The sequence below is a fragment of the Ursus maritimus genome, unplaced genomic scaffold (assembly GCF_017311325.1).
Source record: "Ursus maritimus isolate PB19 unplaced genomic scaffold, ASM1731132v1 scaffold_3, whole genome shotgun sequence".
In the NCBI taxonomy this organism is placed as follows: domain Eukaryota; kingdom Metazoa; phylum Chordata; class Mammalia; order Carnivora; family Ursidae; genus Ursus; species Ursus maritimus.
This window is the reverse complement of record NW_024425563.1, coordinates 11,245,803-11,268,274: the sequence shown is the minus strand read 5'-3', so window position 1 is coordinate 11,268,274 and position 22,472 is coordinate 11,245,803. Positions and strand designations below refer to the sequence as shown.

Sequence of the window (22,472 nt, the reverse complement as noted above, 5' to 3'; positions counted from 1 at the left end):
AAAATTCCTAAATATCAATTATTCACTAAATGTTCTAATGACTACTTTTTTCCCACTTGCATCCTGATGTTTTAAAAGGGTATATATGTCACACACACACACACACACACACACACACACACACACACATAATTTAGAGGGAGTGCATGGAGTGGGGAGGTGCAGAGGGAAAGGGAGAGGGAGAAAATTTCAAGTAGATTCCTTGCTGAGACTGGAGTCCAGTGCAGGGATTGATCTCACGACCCATGAGATCATGACCTGAACTGAAACCAAGAGCCAGATGCTTAAGCAGCTAAACCACCCAGGTGCCCCTTGCATACTGATTTTTAAAAATATTCTTTGTAGTATGTATCTGCTACATCAGGAGCAAACCAAATTAAAAGAAAACAAAATTAGAAGCAAACTGAATCTCCAGTCTGGATCACGTTCTGTGGTCTGGTCTGTTGAAGCTGAAGACCATGTGCTGCTCCTGGTCCTTCTTATGAGATGACACTAAGCAGCCTCTACTTTACACTGTCTATTATCTTGTTGTCTGTAAAATCTTTAAAAAATGGGTTTTTTATTTATCTTCAATTTTACCATTTCTAGCACTTTTCACATCTTTTTGTGTATCCAAATTCTGTCCAGTATCATGCTCCCTTTGTCTGAGAAACCTCTATGAAAGTTTTTTGTACTGTGGATTTTCCAGCAGTAAATTCTATTTCTGTTTGTCTGATGAATTCCTATTTTTCCTTCATCTTTGGGAGATATTTTCTCTGGGTATAGAAATTTGATTTGACAACTGTTCTTTTTTTATCAGCACTTTCTAATTGTCACTCCATTGCCATCCAGCCTGCATAGTTTTATTTTTTTATTTGTATTTTTTAAGATTTTATTTAAGTAATCTCTATACCCCGTTTAGGGCTCGAACTTACAACCCCAGTATCAAGAGTTGCACAGTCCACCGACTGAGTCAGCCAGGTGCTCCCCCCCTGCATAATTTTAAAGAGAAGTCTTTTAATTCATATTTTTGTTCTTCTGCATGTAACATATCTGTTTTTCTTGTTACTTCCAAGATCTTCACCTTTTTTCTTTCAAGCAGTTGGAATACGTTATCTCTAGTTGTTTTTATTTGTTTGCTTATTTTTGTAGTTATCCTCCTTAGTGTTCTCTGAACTTCTCGTATCTGTGGTTTGATGTACTTCGTGATTTATGGAAAATCTCCCGTCATTATCTATTTAGATATTTACTCTTTGTTCTTTTATTTCTGTTCTCCTCCTGAGATTCCATTTGTATATGTGTTAGTTTGATTCGTACCTTCCTATGGGCAGCCACTGCATTGTTGGCCATTTATCCTAATGAAATGAACATTTATTCTCACACAAAAACTTACATGTGAATGTTTATGGCAGTTCTATTTATAGTAACACCATCAGAAGCAATCTAGATGTCCTTCAGATGTGGGTGATTAAGTAAAAGGTGGTACATACATCATAGAATACTCATCAGTGATAAAAAGGAATAAACAATTGATAGATACAACCTGGATGAATCTCCAGAGAATTATGCTGAGTGAAAAAGCCAGTCCGAGAAGAAATATACTATATGATTCCATTTACATTCCATTTTAAACTGCCAAAATTCTAGATATGAAGAACAGATAGTGATTCCCAGAGGTCAAGGAGAGGGTAAGGGCTGCACAGAATTGGTGTGGCTATAAAAGGACAACATGAGGGATTCTTGTGGTAATGGAACATTCTTAACTATATCAATATCAATATCTTGTGATATTATAATATCACATTGTCATATCATGATTAAAATTTAATATGTACATAATTATATCCTATTATATATCATCTTATCTTATGACTTGGCAATATAGCTTTGCAGGATGTTACTTACCATGGGGGAAACTGGGAAAAGGTACAAGGATACTCCTGTATTATTTCCTAAAACAGCATGTATATCCACAATGGTCTTAAACCACAATGTTTAATCAAAAATAAAATTTGAATCCCTCCACAACATATACACATATGAAATCATCATGTTGTACAATTAAATATTTGGCAATTTTATTTGTTTGTATGTTTATAAACCTAAATTATATGTTTATATACCTAAAAAAGAGTTTGAAAAGGGATAGAAGTTTCACCCTTCTGTGTTAAGGATCTTGGATGATCTTAATTCTTTTCCATTTTTTTTTTCACTAGTTGGTAATGCTTCCTTTATCAACTTTTTGTACATTTAGATTTTTAAATCTATCTATGTGATGCTGTTATTTTTGGAGCTTAAATAGTACCATGAGGAATGTGCTAGGGTGTCCATCATACTTGCAATGATCACAGAAGCCCACTGGACACGGTGTGTACATCGAGGGAGGGAAGCACATCTCTTCTGTCTCCAGAAGGAGAAGTAAGGGCATCTGAAGCCAAAAGGGGAGAATTGGTGTTTCCACCAGATTTAGATGCAGCCCCAGTCACTGCTCCCTGGATGGGGGCCTTGAAGTCTAAAGTCTGGTTTGGGCCCTAGGAGGACATCCTCCAACCTCAGAAGGCTGGCTTCTCTGACCGCTTGGAATGGCCTAAGGCTGAAATGAAGATGTGGGAGGCAGAGGGATGGAGAAGAGCCTTCCACAGGGAGAAGGGCAGGGTGGAGGCTCTGTCCTGTGCATTGGGATTGGTGGCAGCAATTAACGTTGTCATGCAGGAGGCTCTTGGGGGATGTGTCAGTCCTCCCCTGCAAATGCAGCTGCTGCCAAAGCTCATTAGGTCTGTGTGTGAGCTGTGAGCTCTTGTCCCTGTCCTCCCAGTAGTGTCCCTAGCAATGGCAACTAGTCCCGGGTGATTGAGGAGCCCTGGGGCCCAAGGAATTTGGGGGTGTCTCTTCTATGTGGTCCATCCCTGTGCTGGAGGGAGAGCTCTTGAGACCAGGTTAAACGTAGAGGAAAGCAGACACATCTCTTTGTCAGCACTGATGAACATCTGAGAGGCATCCACAGCCTGTGGAAGTGTGGCCTTAGCAGGGACAGACACAGAAATGATGGGACTTGTTAGGGACTTGGATCAGGCGCAAGAAACGTGACTGGTGAAATCTTCTCGTTTTAAGTATTAGAGCAAATGTGGTAAAGTGATTGTGTTCTGCAGGAGCATGAGGCCTGGGAATAATTTTACAATAGGCTTCTTAATTCGCAAGCTTAGTACTAAGGTAGAGAGGGAAAGAAAGAGGGAAGAACCCCACAAGTATGATGATATCTTTTGTTAGGTTGATATTGACTAGCAGGTGGTGGTAATATGAGAATATTACATTTCCAGACAAGAAAAGATACATTATCGATTGCTTTAAATTCTCCTATCTCAGTTATTTCTGAAGAAATTGGTCTCACAATATTGTGATTTTCTTTTTTTAAAAAAATAGATAAATGAAGATGTAAGACAATTAAGGGCTTATTCAAGGACCCTTGACACTCAGAGAATGAACTGGAGACAAGATTCAGGTGTCCTAACTCATCCCAGGGTTGGTTTTTCTAGAACTGGCTGTGGGATTGCACCATGGAGACTTGCCAGACAGAGGGAATTATATTGCCATGAAAACCCTAGTCTTAGCCACAGGGAACAAGAAGTATAAAGAAGACAAGAATTTACATGAGGCCATAGTACAATATGTCACCAAAAGTGAGTGTCAGGTTCATACATGTTTGAGAAACTGGGTCTCGGTAATTAGTCTCAGATTCAGTGAAAAGTCAGGTAACCAAATCTGGCTAGAAGAAGTTAAGAGGATCACAAAGAGAATGAAGTAATTTTCTTTCAGGAGGTCAAACCCATGTTTGAGATACCAGCCAGCCAAGCCACCCGTGGGTTCTCTGTTTTCATGCATTCGGATGTTGCAAGCACCCCTGCTCGGGATGGATGCTGTCAGTGTCTGCATCACCCAACTCTTCAGTCACGAGTGAGAGAAACCTCTCTCTAAATGAAAGTGCCATTTCCATGGACAGGTCACCTTGTTGAAGGTATGGCTCTGACTTATTTTGAGCAGCATGAGGGAGCTACGTGCAGGTTGGGGGACCTACCCTCGTGTGTTCTGCTTCTGTATTTGGAACTTTCACTTGTCCCAGCCAAGTCTGTTTCGCTCCCCAACACTCAAGGTCACGTAGGTTTCAGGGAAATGGACGGATATTCTTTATTTAAATAAAAAGCCATAAGTGACTGAAGTTGAGCTTTCAAATTAGTTGTATTGAGTTAGATAAAAGGTGTTGTATTAGGAATCAGAACACTTGTTTTTTGTTTGCGTATCTCTGTCCTAGAGAGAAAGCATTTTGGTTCTGTGTGCTGTTTGTATAAATAACTGGATAATGAGAGAAGGCACATGAAGGTACTTTAATTGGGGCCAAAGTTTCTGTTTTAGCAATGAAGAGTTGATGTCTGCATCCATGCCTGGGACCTGATTTTCCCTATAATTTCAGTGTCATTCCCGATCCCTCCTCCATCTGTAAGGGTCTCAGTTCTCTACTGTTATGTGACCTATTTTAAAGGTCACAATAAGGTCAGGTAATTTATATTTTAAAAATCCCGTTTAGAATAATTACATCTATAAAATTCACAAAAAGGATAATTTTACACAAAAGGAATAAACACAGATGTTATTTCTATTTTCTTAATCTACCAGGTATTCACAAATGGACTTTATCACTGTAGAAAACAGAAATATTTGGATGTCAATTAACTAAAATGTAAAAATTTTAAATCCAAGGCAAAGGACTTTTTAGAAATATATATACTGTATGATGGGTTAAAAGTAATTAGCTGATGTATCCATGAAAAGTATTTAAGTATTAGCAGCAGTGGACAATGGCCGGATCAGAGAGATTCAAAAGCAAGTATTTGCACTGACCAGATGCAAGGAGATAAGGCTGTGGTGGTATATTAGCAGCGTGAATGAAGTCGAAGGGAGAGATGGGAGATTCGTAACCAAACAATGAAAGAAGAGGATTTATTCTGTGGAGTATAAGGAAGAAGGAAAAATTAAACATGATGTCCTGGGAGAGAGGAGGAATTTTAGTCCATTGCTAGAGATAAAGGAGTCTGGAGGGCATACAGTTTGTGGAGATATGAGTTGAATCAACGGTGGGTTATTTAGGAATCATTCATTATGCTGTTGAAGAAACATCTGGATTTCCAGTGATGTCTAGGAGGTCACTGTGGGCTTGAGATGGAAGACCCAGTGTTAGAGACAAGTCCTCCAAGCAGAAGCTATAGGAAGAGCACAAGTTCTGTGCACAGAACCTTAGAAAATCCTCACAGTAATGCAGCAGGAGAGTTTAAAACAATTATCGAAGACTACAGACAGAAACATTAGTTTGGAAGAAAATCAGGACAGAAGAGCATCACAGAGTGGAAAATTTGAAGGAACAAATAGTTCAGTTGCTTAAACAATAACGAAATAAAGGAGGATAAGATCTCTGAATCTGAGGATTGGAAAGCCATGAGTGCCCTTCAGGAATGCATTGTTCATGAACTAGTGAAGATGGAAGCCAGATTTCCATGGCTTGTAGGGTGAATGTTGTGAGGAAATAAATCCTGCAAGTGGACACCAATCATCTCAGCACTCTGGATGTGAAAGGAAGAGAGAATCAGAATGGTAATCATGTAGCAAAGATTGGGTTTTTATAATGAGGGAAAAGGAATCAACCAAGAGCAAGAGAAACCCAGGATGGCTGAAAGAGACATGAACAAAGGAATAAGATCCCAAATGTGATCAGTGGAAAATGGAAGGTCAACCAGTGCCTTCACTAGATGATGGACGCCTGCCTATTCAGTCACTAATGGACCAACTGTAGATCTTCCAAACATTTGAGTTCACCAATGACCCTTTCAGTTGGCCAATATTTCCCACATTTTACAAATTAAAAAATATAAAGTAAGAGGGGCTAAGTAGCTTGCTCTCGCCTTCAGTAAGCAGGAGAGAACAGAGTTAAAGCAAGAACTTCTAGGCTCTAAAGGTCCTGCTTTCTCTGGGATGTGACACTGTTGCTCATTTGTCATGAGACAAAGGCTGTAGTAGGGAGATGTGCAGGGTGGGCGAGAGGAGCAGAGTGAGTCATGGGCTGTCTTGTCGTCCAGGCAGCTTGTACAGGCAACAGGGGGACAGTGATGGGAAGACAGTCTGTTCTGTGTCTTTTTCTTCCACTTGCGCATTAGGAGCACAGGAGAGTATAATATCGCCCTTGAAATCCCAGCATCTGGCAAAGATGGCACTTAGAGATATTTGCCAAATTAATCAAAAACAAATGTCTACTTCCTCTGCTAAGTAGTCAACAAAAGTTAACAGATTTGTTTTCTCTTCCTCTTTTTATACTAGTAAGCCAAAGCAGCCATTTCCATACTGTCCTTTTTACTGAGACCATACACAAGGGCTAGAGTTGTAGAAAAATAAAAAGCAATTTCAGAATGAGTGAAAACACAGGTAGCAAAATAAAAAGAACAAGATAAAATTACCACTCTTCTCCCTTTCCTTCCAGAGACCAAAGACACCAAATTCTCAAAAGACCCATATTTTCCTACCTTGCAGATTTCAAATTTACTAAAGGTTTTGCTTCCGTTTTTTATGTCTGAAATTGTGGGCAGGATATGAGAGGAGAGCACAACACTTGTTTCTCCGTCTCTGCCAGAGTGGGGCTCCTGCTATAACTCTTACCCATAGACAGAGTGCCACTGCCAGGAAGAGTTTATGAAGTACTTTCCCCAAAGTTATCTACATTTGAACTTAAACATACTTGAGAATTATGCAGTGTTGCCCATTTTGTATGTAAAAGTTTAAATGTGTAACTCAATCTCATCTCTGTTAAGTCATTAAAACAAGATTCATATTCCGGTTCTTTAATCCAGATTTTTCCATAAGACACCAGCCTTATTTGCAGTATATATATGCTTCTTCCAAATCTTTTTTTTTTTTGTAATTTTTAAAATACATTTCATCATGTTTTGTGCAACAGATACGTGTAGGGTTGTCCTCGAACTTTGGCCCATGCTTACCATCATTATTATTTTGCCTCCGAATGTCATCTACAATTCCCTCCTGCCCTGGAAACTCAGGTAAACTAGAGAGGTAATAAACTTCCAAAAATTGCACTGTTTTATCTCCAGGCTTTAACTGACGCCCTGAGATCCCATCATGCCCTTGTGACAGTGCTAGGTCCTCTCTTATACAGAGCAGGTGCAATGGGTATTAGGATCAAGCCGATAGGCTTGGCCCATATGGCAGATCATTAGGTTGAGCATTCTCTTAAGTTATTCTTATGGCTCCTTAATTCAACAGCTTCTGTTCTCTCTGACTCTCTGCAGATTAATAATCTTCACATTTTTTAATGGAAACAGATAACCAGACATGGGTGAGAGAGTTTATCCTCCTTGGCCTGTCCAGTGACTGGGACACACGGGTGTCCCTCTTCATCCTTTTCTTGATCACATACATGGTGACAGTGCTGGGGAACGTCCTCATCGTTCTTCTCATCAGACTGGACAGCCGAATCCACACTCCCATGTACTTCTTTCTCACCAACCTCTCCCTCGTTGATGTCTCTTATGCCACAAGCATCGTTCCTCAGATGCTGGTGCATTTTCTTGCAGCACATAAAGCAATCCCATTTGTGAGCTGTGCAGCCCAGTTATTTTTCTCCCTAGGCTTGGGCGGGATTGAGTTTGTTCTATTGGCAGTGATGGCCTATGACCGCTACGTGGCTGTGTGTAACCCCCTGCGATACTCGGTCATCATGCATGGAGGCCTCTGTGCTAGGTTGGCCATCACATCCTGGGTCAGTGGCTCTGTCAACTCTCTCATGCAGACTGTAATCACCTTTCAGCTGCCCATGTGCCAAAACAAGTATATTGATCACATATCCTGCGAACTCCTAGCTGTGGTCAGACTGGCTTGTGTGGACACCTCTTCCAATGAGATCGCAATCATGGTTTCTAGCATTGTTCTGCTGATGACACCTTTCTGCCTGGTTCTCCTGTCCTACATCCAGATCATCTCCACCATCCTAAAGATCCAGTCCACGGAAGGAAGAAAGAAAGCCTTCCACACCTGTGCCTCTCACCTCACAGTGGTTGTCCTGTGCTATGGCATGACCATTTTTACTTACATCCGGCCCCACTCCAGCCCCTCTGTCCTTCAGGAGAAGTTAATTTCTGTCTTCTATGCCATTTTAATGCCCATGCTGAACCCCATGATTTATAGTGTAAGGAATAAGGAGGTGAAGGGGGCCTGGCAGAAGCTATTAGGGCAATTATCTGGGTTAACATCAAAACTAGCAACTTAATGAACCCTGAGCATTACTTAGAGAAAGGAGCTTTGCCTGTGTTTTTTCCCACTTGACTCAGATATGGCAGTCATCATCTGCATTGCCCTGGCAACCGGGAAGATGACGACACATGTACTGGTGATGCTGGGTGGGAGGCAGGAGGTTGGGTTGGGTTGGGTTGGGGTGTGGGTGTATTTTTATGTCACAGCAGCGTGTTCAGTGGAGTTGAGCACTGCTCTAATTGGACTTCCCACCCTTAATCTCCGTTCATATGGCCTGAGAGTAATGAACAAAAAGTACATTTGCTGTTTCGATTTGTCACATTGTTTGTAATCATGGACCTATTCATGGATCTTACTTTGGACCACTGCTTCTTACTCATCCAAATTTTGTATGAAGTTACTGTGTTTCCACTGGGGGGAAGAAGCATTTTCACATTTTAGACTCAAAATACTGCACAGCATATGTACCCACATCCAAAAACCATGTGAGTCCCTGTTGTGAGGAGACAGATGCCATCAAGGCTGTTAAGATGTCTTTGTGCTGGACCCGTGACTGTGCACATAGCATCTTGTCGGAGTGCTGCAGGCACCTCAGGAGAGGAGCGTGAACTGAAGGTCTTGTTTTATAGTGATAGGAATAAAACTAGAAGTGTTTGTATAAGGCAAAGCCATGGAAAAGCCACATCTGGGGCACTACTTGACAGCATACAGTTTGAGAGGAATTTATTACATATATAAGGAGTACCACTTAAATGTTAAAACCATCCCATTTCTGAAATAAGAATTAACTATTTTCCTAGACTTTAAATGCAGAATAACACAAAATTTGACATAATGTATAAAATATAAAAGATGTAGTTAATCTCAGAAAGTACGGATTGCTCAGCCAAAGCCAATGAAAGATAAGATAACTTTATATGCATTCAGTGAATCAGGGTAGCTATGCACTGTCTCCTTCTAGTCTCCATATTGAACACCTTCTCCCATCTCTCCTCCCATGTACAACAGGATTCTAGTTGGTCCTTGTACACTAGTGAGGAATAGTCAGAGAGAGTAAGGCTTTGGGGGTGATTGCAGAAGTCTTCCTGTATGAAAGGACCAGGAAAGGTCTAGCTGGAGACCAGAAAAGTAATATAGGTTATTGAAATGACAACAACCCAAAAGAGGACAGCCAGTGAAATATACAGAGCTGGACAAGAGCACAAGAGTTAAAAAATTCCCTTACACCAGGATTGCAGGGCAGAGAAGAGGAAGTAGTGAGGATGAAACAGGCAGGTAAAGAGGGTCAGAACACAGAGGGAACTGAATGCCAAATTATATTTTAACTTAATACCAATGTGTAGCTGGGAAGGATTTTTAAGCAGGGATATGACAACAAAATTTACATTTTAGAATTATTACTCTTGCCAATGATTCAGAGGAAGAAGAGGTTAGAGGCTGGGAGACCAGTTGGCTGACTGCTCCAGTGACACTATTGAGAAATTGGAGGAATCTGAATGAAAGAGAAGTTAAGCCAAGTCACGTGATTTAAAAGACATTTCAGAGGGACATTGCACTTCTCCGAGATTGCAATTCCTATATGGACCCTGTATGTCCTCTAAAACGTTATCCTGCTGTAAATATTATGTAAATCAAGGACTAAAGTGAAAATTTTACCACCATGAACAACTGTATATAAAATGGTAGGAGAAAGAGACGAAAGAAGCAGAAAATCAGTCACAAATAGAAATATACCCGTGACACACAAAGGAGGACATTGCGAAGATGCTGTTGCTCATTTCTGTGTCTGGTTAACATGTTCGGACTCTTCCTCACTGTTCATCCTGGGATCCCTTTGCCTTCCCCGACCCCCGTGCCTTTGCTGTTGCCCCTTCTCCCCCCTCTCCAAGGTCAGCGGCCCAGATAACCTCTCTGGACCTGCTCCTCTGCTTCCATGCTCTCTGATTGTTTCTCAGCTCAACTGAGTCAACTCATAAGCAAACTTTATTTCTGTTTCTGTGTCCTTCGTGTCCAGCACGTTTACTTAATTCCTCCACGTCGCTTTCAGTCCTTATGGAAATTCTCACGCACTCATGACACTGTCCATCTCTTCTACTAGACCCTTACGTTGATCTGTGAGAGTGACTTTAAACCCCTGTGCGATAGTTCCTATGAGCAAGTACATCTGATTCTGGTTGTGTTAATTTCTTTGTTCAGTGACACTGATACTTTTTTGCCTTTTCCTCTGACCTTTGGTTTTGACTGGCAACTGAACCTTTTGAGTGTGGGGTAATAAAGTGAGATGAGGAACATTTTGCCTTGAAATGGACACATCCCTTCTGTCTGTGCTGTGGTCTTGCTTGGTGAGGAGAGTGGGGGAATCAACGCACTGGTGGGTTGAGCAGGGCTTGAGTTTTGGGTTGCTGTGATCGTCCCCATCTACCAACAAATTAATTTTCTGTATCAGGACTTGTGCTTAGTGTGGGGTGTCCGGGGTTGGAGGGCTCTTCCCAGTGTCACTGACCCACCCTGAGTTGTAGGCTCTGCTGTGAGGCTGCATGTGGAGAGAGTGTCTGTCCGTCCACAGGCTGCCCGAGCCCCCGGCTCACAGCTGTGCCTTGTTTCTCCATCTTGCTGGCCTGGGGATGGAGCCTGAGGCTTTATGCCTTTGTCCTGGCTCCTTCTCAGGACAAAGGCACATCTTTTGTCCCTGTGTCTCAGGGTGGGGGCCTTCTTGGTGGTCTTTCCACCTCAGCAGCCTGAGGAGATGGCTCACTGTCTGAGCAGAGTGGTTTCCTGCCCCAGGGACCCTCGAGAAAGAATGTGTGGTTTTGCTTTCTGTTCTCCTCCCTCAGTAATGAGTCTGCATGTGTCTCTGAGGGAAACAGTTTGCTGCCCTTCCCCCAGTGGCTCAGGCTTTTGTTCCAGGATGCGGGGGCACCTGTGCCCAGAGCGTGCCTTCTCCCGCTGACAGCTGTGCTTGCCTTCGCCGAACCTGCACCCCGCAGGAGGCTTTCTCTGCTCTTGCACTTTTCCCTGAACATCTGTCCCATGCGTGTGGAGAAGATCTTGAGAACCGGCGGGCACTGCTGTTTTGCTGTGGCTCTCAGCCGTTCTATGCTTCTAGAAACCCACCCTCACACTTCAGCCATTTGTTAAGGCAAGTCTCATGGGCTGGTTTGCTGGCCCTGTTTTCCTCCCAGGCTCTGGCCCAGGTGAGTAAGAGCTCATGTCCTCTCTCTCTCTCTCTGGATGTGCTGATCTTTCCTGAGAGTTCTTGCTTTTGGGTTGCCCTGTAATGTCAGCTTTCTGATGATTCTGGGAATAGTTATGATTCTGTGGTTTAACTTTTCTTGTTTTAGGGGGGAACCAATGTTCTTTCCAGCTTTTACAGCCTAAGTGGAAGCTGGAACAAGCTCGGGTACTTTATATTTTTTCCTTTAAAGGAGACTGTGTTCTTTAAAGCAGTTTTAGATTCATAGCACAATGGAGCAGGAAGTACAGAGAGTTCCCGTATATTCCCTGCCCCCCTACCACTTTGCCCCCAGAAACATCCTATACCAGAGTGGTACATTTCACTTACCTTTATTTTTATTTTTTAAATTTTCTTTTAGGTAGACTCCATGCCCAACATGGGGCTTGAACTCATGACCCCCAGACCAAGAGTTGCGTGCTCCACTGACTGAGCCAACCAGGCACCCCCATAATCAGTTACGTTTAAAGGCATGTTTTAAAAGACAAAGTATAAGTGGGATATGTCAGTGATAATTTATAGGTAAGTAAACTATAAAATGGCAAATAATGATTTTGAAGCCAAGGAATTTAAGGCAAATAATCTGCTTCTCTGAAAAGAGCTTACCCAAATTATATGCATAGTGTTTAGCGCAAATAATTCATTATATTCATGTTTATCTTACAAACCAAGCCTACACATTTCTAGTATATGTTATTGCATTTGTCACAAATGCTTTTTGAGAAAACTATTTCAATTCCTAGGCAGACACTGAGGAGAGGTGACCTTACTGGGCAGAAGAGAGCATTTCCTGTTTGGGAAACAGCAGGATTCAGAAAATGGGTGGGGGCTCACAAGGAAGAGAAGTGAGGAAAACTGAGATTGTGGTTGATTTTGAACCTCTTCTGTCTCAGTTCGTTGAGATGTGGCATTGAAGTCATTGGAGACTGTAGGTGAAATGTTTGTGAAGTGAGTAATGGTAAAGTGTTATAATGAAAAATTAATGTGACCATGGTTTACAGAATGAATTGTTCTAAGAGTTCTTAAATTTATTTTATGAGAAACACCTGAAAGACTCATTAAGACACAGTTTGCTGACCCTCCTGTGTAGGGTCTAATTCAGTGAGTTTGGGTAGAGTGAAGGCTATCGTACTTTGATGTGCCGTGAATTATTTGGTGCTTTGGTACAAATACTAAAACAACAGCATTAACCATGGAAAGGAAATATCTATGGGACAAATGTTTTGAGTAAGACTGATATAACTTGCTGAGTGATGGCAGTTGAATGACAGGGAAGTTGCCCCAGGCCTGGAGCAGGAGCAACTGAGAGAGCTGTGGGATCTTTACCAAAGCTTGAAATTTGGGAGTTTCCCTTTGTTGTCTGCAGATGAGTGGAGAAGAACAACAGTGATGTGAGTGTCTGGACACCCTGACTACCTTCTCCCAGCCATGGAATTTTTCCAGCTTTCCTCAGAGAAAGTATTCAACTAATTCTGTCAATCTACGGGTGTCCAGAAATTCAGGTGAGGAATGAGAAGCATCTCTACTTTCCCTTTCTGTTGCTTGGAATATCACAGAAACATTGTCACAGTCGCTGGTTGCTGTAGTATCAGACACTATAGTAACATGGCCGAATGAATGAGAGGACAAGCAATGATATTCACATTGGTGAGAATAGAAGATGTGAGAGTAATTATGGGACATTAGGGAAATAGATAAGGTGGCATGTGGATGATGAGGGATGCATACATGGGTGGCTGAGCAGATAAGCATGTGGCTGAGTGAGCATGAAGATGGTTATAGACAGTGGGTGAGTGTTTGGTTGTGTAAATGGTGGTGCTGAGAGTGGGTATTTGACTGGGAGATAAGTGGACAAATGATTCACTTACAGGGTTTATGATGCCTGGAGAGTATATTAGAGATGCAGTGTGACAGCAATCTGCGAATTTTACATTTGATCTATCCACAAAATTAAAGATTTGGAAAGGTATAGAAAGCTAACACTTCTATACTTCGTGTTGAGAATTTCAATGATGCTTTTCCTTTCCTTTTTTTCCCTCAACATTAATCTAAAGACTTTCTACTCCCTCCTTTTGAGATGTTATTTGAAGTCTTAAATCTTGATAGGTGATGTTACTGTTCCTAAAACTTGAATAGTACCATGAGAGATGTATTCAGGTGTGCATCCATCCTTATAAAGCTCACAGCAGGACCAGTGGGTCTTTGCACACATGTCAGGGGAACGAGGCACAATGCTCCTGTGTTCAGAAGAAGAGATGAGGGTATCCTGGATCCAAAGGGGATGACTGTTTTTTCACCTGGTTTGGTTGCAGACCTAATAATCACTGCTCAGGAGAATATGGACATGAGTGCTAAATGTCAGGTTTTGGCTATAGTATATCCTAGGTCCTCAGATGGCTGGCATCTCTGGCTTTTTAGAATGACCTTTGGCTTCAGGGGTTTACTGTGGTTGAGGAGGATGGGGAAGAACAGGCTTCACAGGGAGAAGAAGGGCAGCATGGAGGCCCTGCCCTTGAGAACTGGGAGTGGTGACAGTGATGGACACTCTAATGCATAAAGCGCCTGAGGGGAGTCTGTCAGCCCCACATTGCTAATTTGGACACTGCTGCACCTCACTAGGTTTGTGTTGGAGCCAATTGTGGGGCACCTGTGAACTTTCTAGCAGCTGTTTCTCTCATAATTTTAACTAGGTGAGTACTTAGCCAGGAGCCCAAGGAGTCTGGGACTTTTCATATCTCTGGTCTATGATTTTGTTGGAGGAAGCATTCTTAGAATTAGCATAAACTGAGACTGCAGTAGATATGTCTATCTGTCAGGCACTAATCAATGCTTGAGAGCTCGAATGGAGGCACCAACAGAGGGTGGGTATACACAGGGGTGTCTATACACAGGGGTGTCTAGAGGAGCAGAAATAGAACTGATCTGACTTGTTGATTGACTTGTGAGGGACTTTGGATCATGGATGTGACCTATGGATGCTGCGGTCTTCTCACCCTAAATAGTATGGCATATGTTGTAAAGTGATTCTGCCTTCCTGAAGCTGGGGGCTCAGGTACATTTCTGTTCTAAGGTTCTCATATCTGAATTACGTATTCGCAGAGAGAGAGAGAAAGTGAGATGGGGGAAATGCAGAAGAAGATGATTAACATTTGGGAATTGTAATAATCGATACAGTATGGTGCGGGCACAAAGACGGACACATAGATCAATGGAACAGAAGAGAGAACCCAGAAATGGACACTCAACTCTGTGGTCAACTAATCTTTGACAAAGCAGGAAAAAATATCCAATGGAAAAAAGTCTCTTTAACAAATGGTGTTGGGAAAATTGGACAGCCACATGAGGAAGAATGAAACTGGGCCACTTTCTAATGCCATACACAAAAATAAACTCAAAATGGATGAAAGACCTAAATGTGAGAATCATTGCACCTATGTCAGGGGACTGAGGCACAATGCTCCTCTGTTCAGAAGGAGACATGAGGGTATCCTGGAGCCAAAGGGGATGACTGTTTTTTCCCCATCCTCCTCAACCACAGTAACCCCCTGAAGCCAAAGGTCATTCTAAAAAGCCAGAGATGCCAGCTGTCTGAGGTCCTAGGATATTCTATAGCCCAAACCTGACATTTAGCACTCATGCCCCTATTCTACTGAGCTGTGATTAGGTCTGCAACCAACATCCATTGAATGGAATCCATCCATTCCTAAATGACAGGATCCATCAAAGTCCTAGAGGAGAACACAGGTGGTGGCAACCTCTTTGACCTTGGCCACAGCAACTTCTTGCTAGAAACGTCTCCAAAGGCAAGGGAAACAAAAGCAAAAATGAACTATTTAGACTTCATCAAAATAAAAACTTCTGCATGGCAAAGGAAACAGTCAACAAAACTAATAGGCAACCTATGGAATGAGAGAAGATATTTGCAAATGACTTATCAGATAAAAGGCTAGTATCCAAAATTTATAAAGAACTTATCAAATTAACACCCAAAGAACAAATAATCCAGTCAAGAAATGGGCAGAAGACATGAACAGACATTTCTCCAAAGAAGACACACAAATGGCTAACAGACACGTGACAAAATGCTGAACATTACTCAGCATCAGGGAAATACAAATCAAAACCACAATGAGATACCACCTCATACCAGTCAGAATGGTTAAAATGACTCAGGAAACAACAGATGTAGGTGAGGATGCAGAGAAAGGGGAACCCCTTACACTGTTGGTGCAAATGCAAGCTGGTACAGCCACTCTGGAAAACAGTATGGAGTTTCCTCAAAAAGTTAAAAATAGGGCTACTCTATAACCCAGCAATTGCACTGCTAGGTATTTACCCAAAGGATAAAAACATTGTGACTGGAAGGGGCACCTACACCCCAATGTTTATAGCAGCAATGTCCACAATAGCCAAAACATGGAAAGAGCCCAGAGGTCCATCAATAGATGAATGGGTAAAGAAGAGGCGGTATATAGGTACAGTGGAATATTACACAGCCATCAAAAAGAATGAAATCTTGCCATTTGCAACCATGTGGTTGGAACTAGAGGGTATTATGCTAAGTGAAATAAGTCAGTCAGAGAAAGACAAATACCTTATGATTTCACTCATATGTGGACTTTAAGAAACAAAACAGATGAACATAGGGGAAGGGAAGGAAAAAATAAAATAAGACAAAAACAGAGAAGGAGACAAACCACAAAAGATTCTTAACTATAGGCAACAAACTGAGAGTTTCTGGAAGAGAGATGGGTGGGTGAATGGGGTAACTGAGTGATGGGCATTAGGGAGGGCACTTGATGTAATGAGCACTGGGTGTTGTATGCAACGGATGAATCACTAAATTCTACCTCTGAAACTAATAATACAGTGTATGTTAACTAAATTGAATTTAAATTTTAAAAAAGAAGACTGAATATATTCAGGAAGATTTCTGCACCATATTTGGAGAGCACCTAGGGGACAAGCCCAGATCTGTAAAATGATAGTTAGGTATTAATATTCATGAACATGTAGTAGGAGTCTATTAAGTTTCCAAAAAAGATAAATTGTTAGTAACTATGAAGTCTCTTTTCTCAATTTTCCTGAAGAGTTTGTATACCAAGTATTTTGATTTTCCTTTCAGTGTTAGGAAATGTAAGATGAGTAAGTGGATTGTTCAAAGTTCTACAATACTCAGAATGTGAACTGAGACTAGAATTGAGGTCTCCTGACTCATTTTTGGGATTTGTTCCTCTAGATTGGGCTGTAGGGTTTGCACTGTGAGAACAGTATAGATTGAGGGAATTATACTGCTGTAGTCTCACTCTGGGGCAAGTCATACAAAGAAGCTGAGCATTTACTGAATGAAATCATGATAAAATATGTCATCAAGGTGATTTGAGGATTTCATATATCAGAGAAACTGAGCCTCAATATTTGGCGATTTTGTGAAATGCCAGGCACCAAATGCAGATGGGAAGTAGCAAACTGGTTGCTTTATGAGGATATAAAACCATTAAAACATAAAACATTAGTTTGGTGCAAATATTTCTGCCCATGATGGATATATTAAGGATATACAACAACTAAGTATTTGGCCACAGCTCAAATGAATCTTCCTATAAATTTAAGTGCCATTTCTATTGATAGTGAAGTTAAGGTTCTTGTATATTTTGACCACCATGAGACAAAACATGTCTGTAGGTTGTGGGACCCAACTTCATGTGCTTTGTTTCTGTATTCAGGACCTCTATCTGCTGCAGCGAAATTGTGGAGGACTCCAAATAGGAAGCCAATATGATTAAGACTCGATGGAGTTTGCAAAAGATGTGCATAAACTTTCAGAGCAGAAAAAGCTTCCCCCCCCTTAGCTGTAGGGCTTTATTGATGTAATGACTGGGGTGGGGGTGGAATATGGGTAGTGGGTTTACCCATAAGCCTGTGTTCCAGATTGGATTTTTGAGGCTGATCCAATATTTTGTCCATTCATGTGGTGCAGACTTCCTGAGTCTGTTAAAATCAATTATTCTCCCTCCATAATGTAGATAAAGAAGGCAAAGATAATTTCCTGAAGCAGCCAGCCAAAAGAACTGAAAAGTTGGATAGTTTTAAATGTATAAAGCACTCACTAGGGCAGGAAAATGTGATGAGGCAATGAATATTGCAAGTAGAAAAGAGACCCATGTGTTAAGTCCTAAATACTTCCATGTTTGCAGAGTGTAATCGAGTATTTTGGAGTGTGTGTCCCTAGAGTAACAATGGAAACTAAATGCAATTAAACATGATTTTAAAATGGAAACAGCAGCAACTGCAGACATCTCCAGAGAACCACAAGTAATGCTTGTCTGTGTGGCACAGCATAGTGAAAATTCTGTTAGTTCTTGTTTGATTTTGTCTGTGGGTCAGGTTTCTTGTCTTACTTGGTGAGCAGTTGCTCGTAGTTCTTCAAGGCCTTATCAGTTCTATTACAGCAGGAATCTGGGGAGGGTCTGGTAAAAGGCTAAAAGGTCCTTGACTACATTGAAAAGTCATATCGTTACTTGGGGCAACACCCTCTTAGGCATTCTGCAGAGCTCTGTGAGCTCAACATGGAAGGGGCTCCCCTCTAGGAGGTCTACTAGTCAGAGTTTAAGTCAATTATGACAGATGAGTTGGAGATGCCTCAGTTCCATGACTCCCAAGTACCACGTGTTTACAAATTTTGCCAAAAATTATTGCCTGAGAATTAACCATTAGAAATATATTTAACTTGACTTAAGATCTCGACTTCACTGACATTCTTTTTCAGATGGGGAGAGAAGAGGGCTATTTTATTTTTTTTTGTTTATTTGGGAAGAGCAATTTTAGAGCGTGGACCATTTTACTGGAAGTCAGACCCTGGTGTAGGGAGTTACAGAGACAGCATGAAAGTATTTGTTCATAGATGAAGCATTAGAAGACAGACACAGGATAAAGGGAGGCAGGAATAAGCTAAGGCTAAATTATATCTACCCCATGGACATAAAAGCCAGTCCTGGTTTTAATATCAGCAAGCGCATTGTCTGAATTGTTTACTGTTCATCTTGTTCAGGTGACATACACTTTCACCTGAAAATGTTATCAGGTGGTAGGAGATTTAAACAATAGGAAAAATACTTACAGTTGTATTTATAGAGGTAGAGATGTTGAAAAACATCAGTTTCATAATCCAGAAAGTGTATCCATGGAATTATGAATACCTTCCTTTTTTAAAAGTAGTTTATAAAGGTTGACTAAAATTAAGCTTTAAACTAGGTGTATTTTCTCATATAATAGGAGTTGTGGGAAAAAACTCTAGGTCTACTTTTATTTCTTTGTTATGAAGAAAAGAACATTTTAGTCTTGATATTTGTATAATTAGTAGATAATGAGAGCAGGCACATGGAGGTAGTTTTAACTAAGGTCTAAAAAGATAATATTCCAGCTGACAGAAGTTGGTCTTGCTTTCCATACCTCACCCCTGACGGTTCCTGCACGTTCATGCCATTCACGTACAGTTCACAGTAAGATTTGGTACTTTGTAATGCCAACGCCCCACTTGATATCATTTTATATTTAAACATTTCACTAAAAGGACGATGTTCCACATAAAAGTAACAGATTTCAGGCATTAGTAACTGTACTTTAAGGAGATAATTATTCATGGAATATTTCTATGGCACCTTTCCTGTGAAGTCACGTAGCGTGCTCTGTTGTTATGGCCACTAATTACCCTACACCCACCATAATTTGTAAAACACAGACATGAAAAAGTCCTTCCATAGGGAGCTGAACCAACGAGTAGGTCATTCTTTAATACTATGTTCAGAGCAAGCAGCACGGATTGCTTGTTTGTGAGTAGACAATGGTAGCTCAAAACCTATGTACAGGTGTGGTTTCAGATTTGTTGAATAGGAGCAGGATAGGACCCAAATGATGTAAAATAGGATTTCGTTGTTGGTTAAAGGAATATTGTGGACTTTCAAAAAGGTAAAGTAGCCAGAGTTAGGACAATTTCTCAGAAGAGAGCACAAAACACATTGTGCAGGAGGAAGAGCTAAATAGATGAGCTCTTAACTGTGGTCGTTGTTTAACACTGGTTTTGGACATCAGCTGCCTGCCTAGCCCTGTCCTAAAAGGTTTCTGTTGCCTTATTTATGCAGACAAATGGAACAGATATTCCCACATTTCCCCTTTTTTTTTTTTTTTTTTTTTTTTTTTAAAGATTTTATTTATTTATTCGACAGAGAGAGAGACAGCCAGCGAGAGAGGGAACACAAGCAGGGGGAGTGGGAGAGGAAGAAGCAGGCTCACAGCGGAGGAGCCTGATGTGGGACTCGATCCCGGAACGCCGGGATCACGCCCTGAGCCGAAGGCAGACGCTTAACCGCTGTGCCACCCAGGCGCCCCCGTCCCCTTTGTTTTTTGACCTCAGTGAAAAATACACGTTCAGGAAGAGCTACAGATCCTACAAATTAGTTAGATCTGAGAAGACCAAGCTCCGGCGTTCTGATAGGAGTGCTGAGATCTGAAGTCCTCATCTGGCACTGAGTCCATTTTCCACCCTAGGTCAGGACAGGAACGCAGCTAAATTTAAGTGGAGCTGCTCCCAAAGCAATAAGGTGATGGCGTTAACTGCAGGCCATGCTAAAAGCATCTGATGGACACACGTTTCCTCCTGCATTTGCCTTTCCAAAGGCCGATCAATTTTCTTTATCTACCATGAGTCCCAAAAAGGACTCTAGAGTGTGGACAAAAGGTGTACTTGGATATTAATGATTTTGAAATAAGGCAGTGGTCTTTGGAAATGAAGAGCAGCCTCAGTGGCTTAAAAATAATCAGTTAACATATCCCCCCTGAAAGTTACTTCAGTGTTAACAGCTTATTTTAACAAAATACTTTGCTGTAAAACACACAGTATGATAATAAATGCTAGCGATAAGAAAATAAAATTTAGAGATAGAACAGGACCAGACTGAAGATTGTGTGGAAATTCTTCTGTGCAGGAAAACCTTAATTCTGTGTACATGTAGGATCTGTTTGTGTGGGGAAGTGATGGGGAAACACTTGTATCTCCTGATGAACTTGGAGGAGCGTGTGGGCTTTGGAGAGGGTGGAGGTGGCATCAGAGGGATAATTTTACACAAAAAGGAATAAACACAGATGTTATTTCTATTTTCTTAATCTACCAGGTATTCACAATGGACTTTATCACTGTAGAAAACAGAAATATTTGATGCTTCAATTAACTAAATGTAAAAATTTTAAATCCAAGGCAAAGGACTTTTAGAAATATATATACTGTATGATGGGGTTAAAAGTAATTAGCTGGATGTATCCATGAAAGTATTTAAGTAATAGCAGCAGTGGACAATGGCCGGATCAGAGAGATTCAAAAGCGCATTTGCACCGACCAGATGCAAGGAGATAAGGCTGTGGTGGTATAATAGCAGCGTGAATGAAGTCGAAGGAGAGATGGGAGATTCGTAATCCTAAACAATGAAAGAAGAGGATTTATTCTGTGGAGTATAAGGAAGAAGGAAAAATTAAACATGATGTCCTCGGGGAGAGAGGAGGAATTTTAGTCCATTAGAGATAAAGGAGTCTGGAGGGCATACAGTTTGTGGAGATATGAGTTGAATCAACGGTGGGTTATTTAGGAATCATTCATTATGCTGTTGAAGAAACATCTGATTTCCAGTGATGTCTGGAGGTCACTGTGGGCTTGAGATGGAAGACCCAGTGTTAGAGACAAGTCCTCCAAGCAGAAGCTATAGGAAGAGCACAAGTTCTGTGCACAGAACCTTAGAAAATCCTCGCTACAGTAATGCAGCAGGAGAGTTTAAAACACCATCGAATAATTACAGACAGAAACATTAGTTTGGAAGCAGTAAATCAGGACAGAAGAGCATCACAGAGTGGAAAATTTGAAGGAACAAATAGTTCAGTTGCTTAAAACAATAACGAAATAAAGGAGGATAAGATCTCTGAATCTGGAGGATTGGAAAGCCACAGTGCCCTTCAGAATGCATTGTTCATGAACTAGTGAAGATGGGAAGCCAGATTTCCATGGCTTGTAGGGTAAGAATGTTGTGAGAAATAAATCCTGCAAGTAGACACCAATCATCTCAGCACTCACAGATGTGAAAGGAAGAGAGAATCAGAATGGTAATCATGTAGCAAAAGATTGGGTTTTTATAATGAGGGAAAAGGAATCAACCAAGAGCAAGAGAAACCCAGAGGCTGGAAAGAGACATGAAAAAGGGAATAAGATCCCCAAAGCTGATCAGTGGAAAATGGAAGGTCAATGAATTGCCTTCACTAGATGATGGACGCCTCGCCTATTCAGTCACCTAATGGACCAACTGTAGATCTTCAAACATTTGGTTGTTCACTTCAATGACCTTTCAGTTGGCCAATTCCTACATTTTACAAATTAAAAAATATAAAAAGTAAAGAGGGGCTGAAGTAGCTTTGCTGCTACTTCAGTAAGCAGGAGAGAACAAGAGTTAAAAGCAAGAACTTCGACAGCTCCTAAAAGGTCCTAGCTTTCTCTGGGATGTGACACTGTTGCTCATTTGTCATGGAGCAAAGGCTGTAGTAGGGAGATGTGCAGGGTGGGCGAGAGGAGACAGAGTGAGTCATGGGCTGGTCTTGTCGTCAGGCAGCTTGTACAGGCAACAGGGGGACAGTGATGGAAGACAGAGTCTGTTCTGTGTCTTTTTCTTCCACTTCTGCATTAGAGACATGGAAGTATAACATCGCCTTGGGAAATCCCAGCATCTGGCAAAGATGGCACTTAGAGATATTTGCCCAAATTAATCAAAAACAAATGTCTACTTCCTCTGCTAAGTAGTCAACAAAAATTAACAAGAATTTGTTTTCTCTTCCTCTTTTTTATACTAGTAAGCCAAAGCAGCCATTTCCATACTGTCCTTTTTACTGAGACATACACAAGGGCTAGAGTTGTAGAAAAATA

The 22,472-nt window shown here is 41.2% G+C and overlaps 3 protein-coding genes across 3 annotated transcripts in view; all 3 read left to right on the top strand.

The window, feature by feature from the left end:
• The first annotated feature begins 3,866 nt into the window (after positions 1-3,866).
• The window catches only part of LOC103668971 (olfactory receptor 2F1-like), a 104,240-nt gene continuing 85,634 nt past the window's right edge, over positions 3,867-22,472 (top strand). The window contains exon 1 of the mRNA XM_040643870.1: positions 3,867-3,991. The gene's annotated coding sequence lies outside the window, so the exon portion shown is untranslated. The remainder of the gene's footprint in view (positions 3,992-22,472) is intronic.
• LOC103669080 (olfactory receptor-like protein OLF3) overlaps positions 3,875-22,472 on the top strand; it is a 116,797-nt gene continuing 98,199 nt past the window's right edge. The window contains exon 1 of the mRNA XM_040643869.1: positions 3,875-3,991. The gene's annotated coding sequence lies outside the window, so the exon portion shown is untranslated. The remainder of the gene's footprint in view (positions 3,992-22,472) is intronic.
• LOC103668970 (olfactory receptor-like protein OLF3) lies at positions 5,910-8,773 on the top strand. Its single transcript, XM_008697287.2, has one exon. The coding sequence runs from the start codon at positions 7,346-7,348 to the stop codon at positions 8,297-8,299; it is 954 nt and encodes a 317-aa protein (XP_008695509.1). The 5' UTR covers positions 5,910-7,345; the 3' UTR covers positions 8,300-8,773.